Below are 16,522 nucleotides of genomic sequence, written 5' to 3' on the forward strand. Positions count from 1 at the left end.
GATCTCCTCAAAGAAAAGATAGCAATGAAAGGTAAGACATCTATCGAAAGCCGGAAAGCGGCCTGTCCCTGCTATAGGACATTTGAGGGTAACATGGGCACCATAGCAGTCGTAAGTAATGTTTTAGTAGCGGTCTTACCACCGAGTCTAACCTAAAATTGATTATTGGGAGAATCTACCGGAAATCCCATGAAACGTCAACATATAAATACTGCAATTGTTTGCTGATTCCATACACAGTGTATCGAGCTAAGTGCAATGTAAATTGGTACATGGGCTGACTGCATTAACTGAGTTCAAATATCGCCCTGACTTCGGCCCACTTTGAATGCAGTAAGCAAAAACGCAGTATTTTCATTGTCAAAGTTTCAAGGGATTTACAGTACTGCAGTCAGTATGTGGGTTTCAAAACCTTGAAGTGTTTTTCAACGCAGAAACGCAGTGATTCCCGTCTAGGAATGAACAGTGTCTAAGAATGGATTTGGGTGCACAATTATAAACATTGGACTTGGCAAGAACTAAAAAGTTAGTGCTCCAAATGGCGTAGTTTAGCATTAGTATGTTTGAATAAAAGTTTGGCAACAGAAGTTTGTAACGTAGTAGTGCACTGAGCCCCGGCAAAGGATGACTTTTGTTTAATTAAGTGCGCCATGTTACGACCTGGTGGCCAATATCCGAATTCACAGAATTAACGTGGAATGGGTGAATTTAAAACAACACAACACCATGATTTCTTTATAAAACTATTATTAATCATCAACATAAAAACAGCTTACAACAAATATATATACAAACAGCCAAGGCTACACCAAACGTGCAGTCAAAAGTTACAAGGGTAACATATATACACAGTTCAGAAGTTCTGACTCCATATCTTGGTTTTTCAAAAGTAGCTTTCCAAAAATTTTGGGTTTCATAAAATCCAGATTTCCAGTTTTGTAAACATTCGGTTTTCAAACTTTGGATTTCGACAGTAGATTTCGAACCGTGACTTCATAAAATCTGTCTATCAATTCGGTGTTAAACCTTGAGTTTCGAACCTTGGAATGTTATAAACTTTGTATTTCAATTCGTTGTTCAACCTTGGGTTCCGAACCTTGGAATGTAGAATGTTGGATTTCGATATGACACAGAAAATTTTTTAACTGACAAGCAAAAAGTTCTGGCGAATTCCTGGAGCATAAAATAATTTCACAAATGTCTAACACAAAGCACAAAATGCAGAAACTAAATAGGCAATCACAGCTTCCAGAATCCAATTGAACCTTGTCTCACAGAAAAACTGTCACCAAAACTGGGTGTACAATTATCTCACACGCCCTACCACAATGCAGGGTTCAAAGTTCACATGAATATTATAACATAGCTTAAAAGATTTTTGTACTTACTCATATTATTTTAAAACGGACAGGCAAAAAGTTTATTAGACGCATGCGTGGCAGTGTGGTAAGAAGTTTGCTTCCTAACCACATGGTTCCGGGTTCAGTCTTACTATGTGACACCTTGAGCAAGTGTCTTCTTCTATAACCTCGGGACGACCAAAAACCTTGTGAGTGGATTTGGTGGTCGGAAACGGAAAGAAGCTGTCATATAATATATATCCACGGATGTGTCTTTGTGTCTGTGTTTGTTCTCCCACCCTCAGTTTGACAACCAGTGTTGGCGTGCTTACGTCCTCATAACTTAGCAGTTCGCCAAAAGAATCAGAATAAATACCAGGCTAAAAACAAATAAGAACTGAGCTCTATTCATTCGACTAAAATTGTTCAATGTGGTGCCCGGCATGGCCACAATCTAATGACTGAAACAAGTAAAAGATAAAAGATTATTATATTTTTAAAGTCATTATCATATTTTAAAATCATTATTATTATTATTAAAAAGAGCGCGACTGTTATTGGTAATAAATAGAGATTGACTCTATTTATTACCAACAACAGTCGCATTCTTCTTATTGTTTCTAACAGTATCTTTACCTTCGTGGAGAGTAACTTCAGTCTTGTATTATTATTATTATTATTATTATTATTATTATTATTATTATTATTATTATTCTATGTTTGACTTTTGCTTTATGTCTGTACAAGTTGGCTCCAAGTCTCACCCAGAGACCTCAAGAGACAACAGGTTGGAAGTTCTGTGCCATATATTTGGTTTTTTTTTTTTTGGTGTTGTACTAGTGAATGTCTAATACATAAAAATAAAAAAAATAAAAAAAATAAAAAAAATAAATAAAAATAAGAATTTTAAAAAAGTTATTGTTATTATTATTATTATATTATTATTAGTTGTTGTTGTTAGGCTCTTATAGAAGTATTTTGATGAATTCATGTTAAGTTTTGAATTTTATTCTTAAATACTCTCATAGCTACTTCTTGACGATGATTTGACTTTAGAAAACGTGTAAGAGAATCCGTCCTGAAAATTAGAGAAGAAAATGGAAGATAAAACGCAACAGATAGAATATAATGCCAAGTTCCAATTCGAATCTACATTGAATAGTATGATATGAATATCACTTCACAATGAACTGCTTAATCTTTTACTATTTCTACTAAATTTAAGATGTACAAGGGGGTACTGAAAAGTTCCTGGCCTTGAGTAGAAGAAAACACTGGAGGATTAGTTAATTATGATTTTATTCAACATATTCCCCCTCTCAGATTCACACACTTATTGCAGCGGTTCTTTTTACCTTTGTAAGAGAATATATATATATATATATAGGCTCACGATTGTAAGGTCGTGAGTTCGATTCCCGGCGACGCGTCTTGTCCTTGAGCAAGACACTTTATTTCACGTTGCTCCAGTTCACTCAGCTGGCAAAAATGAGTCGTACCTGTATTTCAAAGGGCCGGCCTTGTCACACTTTGTGTCACACTGAATCTCCCTGAGAACTACGTTAGGGGTGCGCGTGTCTGTGGATTGCTCAGTCACTTGCACGTTAATTACATGAGCAGGCTGTTCCGTTGATCGTATCAGCTGGGGCCCTCGTCGTCGTAACCGAGGGAGTGCTCCTTATATATATATATATAATATATATATATATATATATTATATATATATATATCTGTTGCAAAAAGTTAAGTAAATCTTTTATTGTGTTGTCAACAAGTAAAATTAGAGGATAAACCGATTAATCGACCATAACATTTCCAGCATTAGTAATTCCTTCTATTATTGGCATAAGGCCTGAAGTTTGCGGGAGGGGGCTTGTTGATTACATCGCACCCCAATGTTCAAATGATACTTATTTTATCGACCCCGAAAGAACGAAAGGCAACGTCGACTCCAGCGCCACTTGAACTTAGAACGTGAAATGAGAAGAAATGCCTTTATGCATTCTTTTCTATGCAGTAGAAAGGTCACCGTTCAATAGGTACTTAGATATTTATTTCTTTACTACCCACAAGGGGCTAAACACAGAGGGGACAAACGAGGACAGACAAAGGGATTAAGTCGATTATATCGATCCCAGTGCGTAACTAGTACTTAATTTATCGACCCCGAGAGGATGAAAGGCAAAGTCGACCTCGGCGGAATTTGAACTCGAAACGTAACGACAGACGAAATACGGTTACGCATTTCGCCCGGCGTGCTAACGTTTCTGCCAGCTCGCCGCCTATAGGTACTTAGATATTAAGATTGGAACAAGTCTGTGGGAACGATTTAATTGACCAATGTACTTAAGTGGTACTCTTTAGAGAGATGAAAGGAAAAGTAAACTACAACAGATTTTCAAATTAGGAGCATAAAGAAACAAAAGCCTTTTGTTCGACGTTTTAACGATTATGTTGCTAATCTACTGCCATTTTGCTCATAGCAAATTAACGCTACTGCTGATCAACTACTACTTGACTAAGAGCGAATTAACGATATTGCCAACCCACTTCCTTTTCATTAAAAGCGATTATAATTCAAACATTAATTCCAGATGTTGAATTAATGACTAATGCCATATTTCATCGGTAAGAGATCAGAGTTGTCTTAGCAGCATTATAAGCACCCGGGCAAATCGATGCATTGGGTTTTATTGTATTTATTTATTGACAGCAAACCACATCGCATATAAATCAGAATTGGGCCCCTAGATTCAGTGTGTCCATGCTGTAAGACGGCACTGCAGGAGACAACTAAGCAAAAAGAAAAGAATGGTGAAATATAATTAGTAAATCTAACCAGTAGTTATGCAGAGAGGGGAATATTTATTGCATATTTGATGTAAATAAAGCGCTATCCAAGGACATTTCCAAAGCAGCGGGTGAAAAAAAAAACGAGAAATTACTGTACTCTATCGAATACAAACAATAAACAAGGAATTAATTGCCGAGTATTGTTGTTAAACATTGTAAAATATTTATTTCCTTTGTAAGAAACGATGTATTTAAGGAATTAGACTAGAAAAGTTAATGACAGCATAGGAATTAGAAGCACAAATAATCGTTTAATACTAATAAATCTCTCCGAAGTTGACGTTGTATATTAACTTGTGTATTATCCTCTCAAGTTTAATGCAATAAATACCAGTTAAATACTGAGGTCTACAAAATCTATTTTTCTTCACCTAAGTGACATTGTGGTTGAGAAATCAATACTGACAAACATCAAAATAAACGTAGATTGACTAAAGCAATTTCAAACTCGAACCGCTTCATATTCTATTCAACAGGAGTGGCGCAGGAGTGGCTGTGTGGTAAGTAGCTTGCTAACCAACCACATGGTTCCGGGTTCAGTCCCACTGCGTGGCATCTTCTGCTATATCCCTGTGCCGACCAATGCCTTGTGAGTGGATTTGGTAGACGGAAACTGAAAGACGCCTGTCGTATATATGTATATATATATATGTATATGTGTTTACGTCCCCGTCACCTAGCAGTTCGGCAAAAGAGACCGATAGAATAAGTACTGGGCTTACAAAGAATAAGTCCCGGGGTCGATTTGCTCGACTAAAGGCGGTGCTCCAGTATGGCCGAAGTCAAATGACTGAAACAACTAAAAAAGTAAAAAAGTAAAGTAATACACACACACACACACACACACTACATGCACATACACGCACGCACGCACGAACGCATGCACGAACACACACGTACACACATTTACAGACAGACAGCGCAAATTTAATCTGCAGAATATTTTCTAAATAAAATGTTGAAGTTACCTTTATAAGAGAACCCAATTTGCTCCAAAGTGTAACATTCGGGCATCGTTCCATTCCAGTCGAGTTTAGGTAAAACGAAGTGACCAGGCAACCTCCCACAAGGTATACAATTATAATTGAAAATGTACTGAAAAATAATCGTTTCAAACATTGATATTTTCAAAGAAGTTGTTTTCTAAAGCTGTATGCAAATTATACACATTTACTTTGTACGCATGTAGAGATGACAGAATCCATTATACGTATCTACAGAAGAGTTAAAGCAGTTCATCTTCGATAAGTCGGCCACTGTGAAACATTTCCTAATGAAGAATATAGACACAATACTACGATTGTGACTTTGTTTTCAAACAATAGCTCAAAAATGACATTTTCCAATGTTTAATAAAGAATTTGGTTGCTATATCCGGCAAGTTGAATAAGCACACAAAAAACTTCCTCACTCATAGTCATTGTCTGTAGAGCACCCCACTAGTGACAAAATATGAAACAGACTAAGAACAGCGGGCAATTCGGCTGGTAGCATTGACACATTATTTTCGATGCCAAAGTTATTGGAATTATTTAAGGGTGACTTTGCGGTGCTGAATCTGAAAATGACATTAGTTTCCCTACATTGGCACTAATTTTTGACATGTTTAAAGGCCCTATATTTGAGAATTCACAACACTTAGCCTTCCAAGCCCCTCTTATTTTTATGATACAGTTGTGCCTGAATTGATATTTAGGTATTGGGTCATTTAATTAATTGCATATTACATAATGGAATTTAAAATATTTGTAGTTTTATTAAAGCATGTTGACACAAAATGATCATTCTGACATAAAATGCCAAAACATGTATACATTGTAACATTAAAAAACTAACAAAAATTAATCACAAAATATTTGATGACATCTTAAACTAATAATTTTCACGACAATACAATAGCATCGACTAATTAAGAATATTAAAATATATACGTCCTTCATGTTCATATGATTTTCTTTTGTGTAGCGTAGCAGGACAATAATCGGAATGTTCCAACAGTAGTCCTGCCATTATATGTATTCCATTTCTACCTTGATAGCTTTCCATCATCGTTATATCGTGGTGGAACTTTACCTTTTGTTCGTCACATAAATCTCAAAAAGTTAATTGGAAATTAGTCCAACTGCCTATGGATGGAGTGTACTTTTATGTCCATATTACTCGCAGCACTCATACTGTTATTGAGCACCTTTTCCATAATTCTTCACAATTGTCTGCTTACTTGTCACCCAAGAAGTTTTCAATAACTGAGGTGTAACTACACCAAGTAGAAACTTCCATATCATTCATATATTTCTGAAAACTAGTATCTTTGGTAAGTTTACAAATATGATCAGCAGTAGATATTCTACTTTTGATACAAACGCACTTGAAGCAATCACCATCTCTTTTCAAAGCTTTAACAAATTGTTTCATCAGTCCCAAATAAATATGGAGGACAGGAAGAATGATATTTTCTCTTTGAGCCAATAGCCCATTAAAGGATGTTCAGTCTCCCTATGGTTATTCTATCTATTGAAGGCCATGTTACGTTTTTCAATTGATCTTGCTTTGCTCTCTTGCCCCACAAGCATTTGAAGCAAAGATATTTTGTGTTCCTACTTTGCTATCCCAGCAAGAAATTCTCTATCTTTGAGTCAACGTGAATAGACCACCGACGCTCATGATAACAGAGTCCTTGAAAGACAATTATGTTCTTTATATTGTCTGACCAATTGGTAACGATACATAACAGTTTCCATAGTGAAATAAAATACATTTCAAACTTCAGGTGGCTCTTTCTCTTTCTCATTCACTCCCTTTACCTCTCTCTGTATATACTTATAGTCGACAATCTAGTTGTTACATTTCGAGAAAAGTTCAGCTATGTTATTTCCGTAGACAACATCTTCGTGTTTGATAGAATAAGGAAGAAATGTCTCTTCTCTTTCTTCAAGGCTGTTATTTTAACTTGCATGTAGACAGTTCTTTTCTTTTAGCCTGAATGCCAAAGTTTCAGTAGACTACTTTGAGAGACTGAGATCTTATTTCAGACTAGCAGTATAACCCGGCCTTGCCCGGGATTAAGTTACGATTATTAAGTTAATCAAGTTCTTTATTTCAAACCAAACTAAGTAACATAGACGTCAAATTTGGGCGAAATCCGTTGAAATTAGTTATTATTATATATAATATAATATAATATAAATAGACACGAACACACATACACACACGTACGTACGTACACCTATTGCATGTTTTGTGCACGCATACATGTTCATAAACAGAAATGAATGGAAAAAATGTTGTTAAACTTGTAGATTAACACTCGCACAATTTTCACTAAGAAAAAAAAAATCGTTTTTTTTTTTTGCATGGAACCAAATACTCTGGCCTCAAAACCCTTTTTGTGGACCGTGAAACGGAGTGGGGTGTGGTGGAAGCCTCGCAAATTGTACCCATTTATATTGTGTAATTCACTGACAAGTTGTTACTCACCTCTTTGCTTCTTTATTGTTAAATAAATGGATTGTCAACAGAACATTTTTTTACTCGGCGTAAAATAAAAACAAACTCTTTCGCACCCAAAGTAATGTGTGTGAGAGATGAACGATTTAAAATAAATAAATGATTTAGAATAAATATATTGTAATTCAATAATAAATCTCTGAGCGAGATATAAACAGTAACTGCTCTATAACATAAGGGGGATCAGCCATCTGAATGTGGCTAGGGACAGGGCGGGGTGGTGGGGGTGTTACTGATGCATTTAACCCCAGGCGATCATCGACGTCACCAGAAGGGCTGACACCATCTCGGTGTCCTTGCCAGCCTGCAAAGGGAGATCAGCCTCCCCGAAGATACGGATACTACATACGGACCGGTAACGGTGCTTACCATGCGTTGATAAGAGGCAAATACCTCGAAACCGGTCCGTATGTAGGCTGGCAAGGACACCGAGATGGTGTCAGCCCTTCTGGTGACGTCGATGATCGCCTGGGGCTAAATGCATCAGTAACACCCCCACCACCCCGCCCTGTCCCTAGCCACATTCAGATGGCTGATCCCCCTTATGTTATATTGTAATTGTTGTGTGAGAAAGTATATATACTATGATTATAAAATATAGTGTGCCTTTCAAAAACACAAAACAAAACATTTTACATTTTATTTTTATGAACGTAGTCACTTACTCTCTCTCTCTCTTTCTCTCTCTCACTTTGTCTTTCCCGTGAAACTCTCTGCCTCCTTCTTCCACATTTCTTTATCTTATTTTTTTTTTGTTAGACGCCGTCAAAAAAGCAATGGCTCTCTCTCTCCCTCTCTCACTTTGTCTTTCCCGTGAAACTCTCTGCCTCCTTTTCCCACTTTTCTTTATCGTATTTTCTTTCGTTAGACGCCATCAAAAAAGCTATGGCTGATATTTTTTATGGCTAAAAGCTATGGTTGAAAATAGATTTTTACCTTATCCGCGGGTGCCTCCGGAAAAAAATAAGTTGACAAAACCTAGATAGGATGTTGACGAATGTCCTCCTAAAATTTGAGCGAAATGCTTGCTAATTTGTGGATGAGCATAAATTGCAATCACGTACACACACACACACACACACACACCACACACACACACACACACGCACACACATCATGCCTATTTTTTTCCTTTTTTGAGAACAGTTTTGGTATCAAAAAACTTATTATTCATAATTATTTTCCAAGCTACCATGTGTGGTAGACATTAAGCTTTGCATTTCTTCAACATCTGACAAGCGATGGTCAGGTAGAGACGCAAGTACCAGCATGAGAGCTTCCCTAGTATGTAGATTTGCAGATTCCAAATCAGGATATTCCTATGTAATTTTATAGTAATTGAAGCTTTTCATATTAACAGTACAAAATAACAATCATTCGTAGGGATTTTACGGATCTCACCACACGATAGGCACTCCGACGTTAATTTTTTTCTTTTGTCTTTGGGCCATTGCCGAAAGGAATTTACTTAGATTTTGAATACATTATGGAGAACTCATGACTTAACTTGATATCCAAACTTTTCTCCAAAATAAGAAAGATATGCTTGCTTACAAAATCAATGATATTTTTTTCTATGCTTTTCTCTAGTATATTCACTACAGATACAACAGAAAACATTTTATTTATTCAAGCAGGTTCTTTATGATGAACTCATCTTTACTAGTTTATTACCTGCCATAATTAAGAATTATTAAATGAAAGAGATAATTTTAAATTTAGTTTTGCAATAAAAAATAAATAATATTGTAGAAGAGTAAAATATGTAGATAAAAACACTACAGCATCTAGCAAATATATTGAGAAAATATAGCGTAGCCACTTGGAATATGGGAGCTCCATATTTGATAATAAACACTAAATCATTAATCTTTCGTTTGTCAAAGTACTATGATCTCTGACCAAACATTACTCCTAATCTACATTTTAACCTTGTTTTGAAATATCTCTGTATATCGTATTAAGGTGACATAAGAGCTTAAGGTGAATCCATCATTTCAAAAACTGGAGTCAATCTGGTGAAACAATGCAATTTTTAAATTTAGGGCTCCCAAATTACCACAAATTCATTTAAATATTGTTGGCAACTGAAAAAGATAGTATTTTGCTGGCCAGTATAACTTTTTTTTTGAGATAACAAAGTAATTGTAATTCATTACAATATTGATAATAATGTCGCTTATTGATTTATATTAGAAACACTAATCTTCCTTGGAAGTTAATGAAAGAGCGTCTCCGATTACTATAATTCTAAAGACAATGTTTCTTGATTTAGTTTAAACTCAAAAAATCTATTTATACATGGTATTTGGGAACAAGGAAAATATCAGAAGGTAAAGCATGTCACCAAATAGAAAAAAATAAAACAATATATACTTAGAGAAAGACTGTGCACGTGCAGGTAGTTTCAACAAAAAAAAAAACCATTCAAAAAATTGTTCTGAACCTCATTGGCAGCCTCAACACACCGATATACGAGAACTAGATAACAATTGTCCCATGCCACTTACAGTATCCACGCATCTTTGACACCATGGAATTGCTAGACAGGTATCCCAGTGATGATGTTGCAGACACAACTGTCCAGGAAGTTCAACTCAAGAGAGGAAAGAAGTCATATGATGTTCAAGGTACATAACAACACTTCTGCATCTTGGCGGGTATAAACTGCCATATGTTCTACACATAGGACTTGTACCTGATGTGCTTGTGCATTACATGCGGATTTCCATACCTTGAGCTGTACGATAATGAATCTCACAGATCTGCAGTTACTATCGATATACTCTTTTACTCTTTTATTTGTTTCAGTCATTTGACTGCGGCCATGCTGGAGCACCGCCTTTAATCGAGCAACTCGACCCCGAAACTTATTCTTTTTGTAAGCCTAGTACTTATTGTATCGGTCTCTGTTGCCGAACCGCTAAGTAACGGGGACATAAACACACCAGCATCGGTTGTCAAGCAATGCTAGGGGGACAAACGCAGACACACAAACACACACACGCATATATATATATACATATATACGACGGGTTTCTTTCAGTTTCCGTTTACCAAATCCACTCACAAGGCTTTGGTCGGCCCGAGGCTATAGTAGAAGACACTTGCCCAAGGTGCCACGCAGTGGGACTGAACCCGGAACCATGTGTTTGGTAAACAAACTACTTACCACACAGCCACTCTATGGACAAATAAAAAATTGACGTATACATTACGTTAAATCTAAACAATATGAGAGATCACTATGTGGATTCCTTGTATGCTAAAAATAGACGTCAAGCCGTCTTACTGATTTAGTGGTAAGACGGTTTTCGTCTATTTTTAGCATACAAGACATCCACATAGTGATCTTTCATATTGTTTATATTTAAATAGAATTCACGGTCCTCGGACATTTATAAATATGCTGACCACTAGTTGAAATTGATATTTTTATAATATTAATTTCTACTCTAATTATTATGTTTAATTGTTTTCCATTTATTACTATTTTGCTCACAAATACACACGACATCGTATATTGCAGGTTTCAAATATCTTTATATTCTTTCTTTTATTTATTTACTCACCATAAATCTATAGACGGACAAAAGTCAACAGTGAGTGTTCCGCCAAACGGAAATTAGCTTGAATATGTGATAAACTTGACACTTACACGATTGAGATTATACTTCCAGTAGAAAGCTTTTTTGGTTCAACAGGCACATGTGGTGTTTTTATATGACATGGTCCTGAATATTCAAAGCACTGTGGTGGAAATATAAGAAAATTATAAAATTACACACAATTTATAAATTCTCGGTTCTTATATTTTTTGTATTTGTATAAAATGTATTACATATACAGAAATTATTATCAGTATAAAAGATTTTAACATGTCATTTTTTCTTGCTGATTGCACCTGTAATCAACTATTCATTAAACAGTTTCATTCTCTATGCCGCTTTGTGCATAATCTTGTTTAATTACTTAAATCGTTTCTCATCACTGTGTAAAAATTATGGTTTGCTAATCAGATCCTCCTCGACATAGGCACAGAGCCACACATTTTGGGAGACGATTAATTGATTAAATCAGTGCTAGTAACTTAACTCGTATTATATTTTGTTGATCTCAGAGGAATTTAAACGACATAATTTGAACACAGAAGGCAAAGAGCTAGTATAGATACTGGAAGTATTTATTTGTTTAATGCTCTTACAATTCTTCATATCAACCTTCCTGTCGAGGTCTTAATGAGACCGAAGCAATTTCAGACGAAATAATTAAAACGCACTCAACGATATAATTAAAATAATATTAGGCATTGCTTCTTGTATTTATTTCTCAGCGCATATTGATTTCTAGCTTCCGATTTCATACTCAATAAATTAAATAAGCTAAAACTAACTTTACTAACTTGCGGCTATTAATTTTATCAAGCAGAAGTTGATAAAGGAACAGAGTAAGACTCTGTTCTTGTTCTGATGTGAATTCTGAAACTAACAGGAAGAAACTAGAGCAGTGCTTTTCAAACTTTTTGCTGGAGCGGAACCCCAAGGAAACATTCCACTGGCTCGGGGAACCCCTGTGCAATAATTTAATAGTCTTATGCACACATATCTGCACAGGAAAATTAAAAATTACTGCCGATTTTAGCAGTTTTGTAACTTCTTGCGGAACCCCTGGACTGTACTGGCGGAACTCTAAGGTTCCGCGGAACTTTGGTAGAAAACCACTGAACTAGAGTATTGAATTTAGTCTAACGCTTCATATTATTCAGTATGGCATTTCTATAATCAGAATCTACTCTTGGGACCCATTTTTCAACTGTAATGTAACATCAGCTCGAATATGTTTGAAGCACGTTCGAAACGGTGAACAAGCTACTCACTGCGCTTTGTCACGGAAAATATATCCCGTTTGTTAACAAATGGTTTATATACACCTATATCCGTGATAATAATATAATAAATACGCCCTTTTAAAGCCTAGCCAGACTCATGGGCCCAGTTTCCCGGTTTCAATGGCGTATGTGTTCCTCAGCTGGACGCGGATGCCAGTCCGTCGCAGCTTTACTCATTTTTGCCAGCTGAGTGGACTGGAGCAACGTCAAATGAAATATTTTGCTCAAGAACCAAAGCATCGCCCGGTCCAGGAATCGAAACCACAATCTTACGATCACGATACTGACACCCTAACCACTAAGCCATTCACCTCCACTAGATCCGTGATAACTACTCCGAAATGCTTGCATCTCACGGTTTGGGTAGATGGCGCTGGGAGCTGATGTAGGTGTATACATACCATTTGGCAACAAACGTGATATATTTTCCGTGACAAAACGCAATGAGTAGCTTGTTCACAGGTTCGAACGTGCCTCAAGCATATTCAGATGAAAATAACATTGCAGCCTTACTTATCACGGCTTAGCGCTCCTCCTCCATTATTTCAAATAGTTAAAAATAAATTTGGATGTCAAATATGCTAAGTGCTGCGGGCTATAAAGTTTGCTGAGATTTTGTGAGTTTCTACTTAAAAGGATGTTTAGGCTGAATTTGTTCATTTGTATAAAAGGAAAAGAAAACACAGTATCCTATCCAAAAATCGAAGTATTTTGTAAAAATTATAAAATATCATCTAGATTATGGCTGAGAGATAACGCTTTATTCAAAGTAGCCACCCGCAGCTTCTACCATGGCCTCAAGACGACTCCAGAAACTGCTGCATGCGTTCCTAACCATATCTCTGAGAAGATCTTCGAACACCGCTTTGAACTTGACCATCCGCTCGGGCTTAATGCTGCAGGCAGAGAGACTGGTGTCTTTTTTTAACTGCGCCCTACACATAATAATCTATGAGATTACAATCGGGTAAATCAGGAAACTAGAAAAATTCAGGCAGGGGAAGCCATAGAAATTCTCCAGAAACCACTTCTAACTCTTTCTGGAGGCATGACATGGAGCCTAATTCTGCTACTACACATATGATCTCCCAGCAGCAAACATCTCCAGTCAGGGTTTGACAACAGTACACAGACGTTTCACATAATCGTCTGAATTAAGATTAAGGCCCTGTTCAAAGATGTGGGGATGAATTCCGGTATGCGATCGCAGTCAGAAAGCCTGCTGTGTCCCTTCCCGCTGGCCACGGTTTCGTAGTTTTCGTTGTAACTGTCCATGTCACGTTCTACAGCCCGTGCAGTGTTCACAGAGTATTGAGCGGCAGTCAAAATGTCGGCATTTCGATACCCAGCACAAATCATCGTGACACAAGGCAATCTTTTTCCAACATTCAGATGGCTTCCAGTCCTCCATATTAGCTAACTTTCTTTCAATTACAACTTTTATTTTTATGCTCTCCATCACCATTGACTGTTCACTAATACATCAGGCTATTTCTGAACAAGGAGACATAAAATATGGTCAAATGTTGCTCGAACATCCTGAAGATGGCACAGTATAAAGTTTAAATTAGAATTAGCAAGTTCAAAACTCATGATATAGCTAAAACAGATTAAATTTCCAATAGCTAGACATATTTTATCTAGGTCTGAAGAAACAAGTTGAAATGCGATTTTCATCTGAACGAGCTTCAACGTGATTCTTATTCCGAAATATATGCAAAATCTCACTCAAATAACATTAAAAAAGAAACATTAGATAGTGTAATCTATTCAGAAACGATCTGAGGATGGCCATAGACTGACTGCATTTGACAATAGGACTACTCGATCGAGCCGACTAGGGCTCGAAACTGTTCCACGTCCAAAACAACTAAAACTAAAAGTTACTCACCAGAATCATACCTTGAGGGCAATTGTCTTTCAACTTGAAATTTATACGCATATTATCACTACAATTTAGTATGACTACAGCATAACTGCCAAGAAAGAAAAAAATGGAATATTAATCAATCTACTCCTCAACGCATGCGTGATTTTAGAAATGCATAAACACATAAGACATAGTTGAGTGGTTAATACTTTTAATGTGTAAATTTCGAAGCATCGTGTTAAATTCTAGTCTAGTACTTTTGCATATAAACACATATACATACATAAATACATACATACTACTTGCATACAAACAAGTACACATACATGTGTACATAATTCATAACAGCAACACGTAAAAAAGCATATTCATACTTCTGTTCTAAAGCATCAATTTCTAATCGGGATAGTTAAGTCGTGCAATGTTTTGTTTTTGAAGTTCAACATTCCTGCGCCTGATTACATTATCGCGAAAGAAAAAGGGCAAAAAGAGCAGTGGCTGCAGTACATGAGCTCATTTTAGTCGCGCTCGAAAATCAAAACAGGGAATATTCACACAAGACTGTTTTGATCGAGAGGTATCGTTTATCACGCTTTTTTTTCTTTTTCATGTCGTCAGGCGACCAGGAATGAGTTTTATATGGATGGACACAAGTATTTGAATTAGGTACAGCGAAGAAAGAGACATGAATAAAGCAAAATCTGCTTTATTTACCACCATGCACCTTATTACGCGTCACTTGTTACGATTTTATGGCAAAGACCGTGATCACTCGCGATTTCCAGCCTCCCTACACTCTGGAGTTTTTCCCTGCAGACTTCCTTTGTTCTCAGTCATTGAATTTTCCTTGAATGGTCAACGATTTCAGGTGGTAGAAGGGATCGAAGAAAATTCTTCACGGAAACTTCGTATTAACGTTAAAGCGTTTTCCAGAGAGTGTTTTAAAATAAAAAAAGTAAAAACAAACAAACAAAAAGACTTGGAAGCGTGGTATCGAAAGTGAAAGGAACTATTTTGAGAGAATGAAAGGTAAAGTTGACTCCCGAGGAATCTGAACTTACAACGTAAAACCAGAAAAAATGCCGCTAAACAATTTTTCCGGCGTAGTAACGATTCTGCCAGCTAGCTGCCTTACAATGCTGTTTAGTATAAAAAATTATAGAGCCTGACATATGGTGGCTGCCCCCTCGTTATCGTGTATGGCCATTGCACGAAGCATAATCAATGTTGTTATCGTGCAATGCCTATGCAAGAAGATTCTTTTAAAGTGAGTCAATCCCACTCACTAAGCAACAGCAGCCATAATCCGAAAAGAAGAACAAGTCAACATCATCGGTAACCACTGAGCCGCAGGTTTTATGTCGGAGTTATCCCAGTAACCTGAGTTACCTTCTCCTAGAAGGATGCCCTAACAAAGTCTAGGAGTCCTTCACTCCCAATGGTTTAACCGCGCGATCGAGTATTCAGTCCGATTATTTCTATGTTCCCGCGTATGATACAGCCTTAAGACTGTTATTGGATGGCCGTTGACTCTCAAGAGTTCTTCCGCCCTTTGACGGGTTTTGTTTTTCATCCCGCAGGATGTCCAATAAACACCCTCCTCGCCAAATAAGCTTGGTGGGGTTGCCGATTTAGTCGCCGACGACCCGACCATGCAACAGGTTGCAGTGGGTTACATGTTACCAGTAGCACTCGAAAGTGACCTGACATATACATACATACATACATACATATATACATGCATACATGCACACGCTCACATACATACATTCATACATACATACATACATACATACATACATACATACATACACACAGACACATACACACACACACACACACACACACACACACACACACACACACACGTATGTGTGTGCCGGTCTTCCTTGGACCTGTCTCTTGCGTCAGTTCAGAACGTCTGCCTTCCTGGTGTTTGTTGCTGAAGAGGAGATAACCATTCTAAAATGGACGCATACATGCCAAAGATTAGGGAATGTTGGAAACTGACTCAGTGTGATTATACTTTACTGTCAGCGCAGAAGCAATACCGAGACTCAAAAT

The 16,522-nt window shown here is 36.9% G+C and overlaps 1 protein-coding gene across 5 annotated transcripts in view; it reads right to left on the bottom strand.

Annotated features, from left to right (window-relative positions):
* Positions 1–734: 734 nt before the first annotated feature.
* Positions 735–16,522, bottom strand: part of LOC115229283 — a 32,056-nt gene continuing 16,268 nt past the window's right edge. The window contains exons 4-8 of one of the 5 annotated variants that reach the window (XR_004997300.1): positions 14,480–14,564; positions 11,359–11,450; positions 5,162–5,288; positions 2,294–2,418; positions 1,921–2,028 (exon numbers count right to left, since the gene is read on the bottom strand). Coding sequence is in view for 2 of the 5 variants with exons in the window: in XM_029799662.2 (XP_029655522.2) it covers positions 1,010–1,096; positions 5,162–5,288; positions 11,359–11,450; positions 14,480–14,564 (391 nt within the window). In the remaining 3 variants the exon portion in view is untranslated. Of the gene's footprint in view, positions 1,097–1,920; positions 2,038–2,287; positions 2,419–5,161; positions 5,289–11,358; positions 11,451–14,479; positions 14,565–16,522 lie in introns of those variants that run through there. The other 4 variants (XR_004997299.1, XR_004997298.1, XM_029799662.2 and 1 more) reach the window with 4 other exon arrangements.

The sequence above is a fragment of the Octopus sinensis genome, unplaced genomic scaffold (genome assembly GCF_006345805.1).
Source record: "Octopus sinensis unplaced genomic scaffold, ASM634580v1 Contig12324, whole genome shotgun sequence".
NCBI lineage: Eukaryota > Metazoa > Mollusca > Cephalopoda > Octopoda > Octopodidae > Octopus > Octopus sinensis.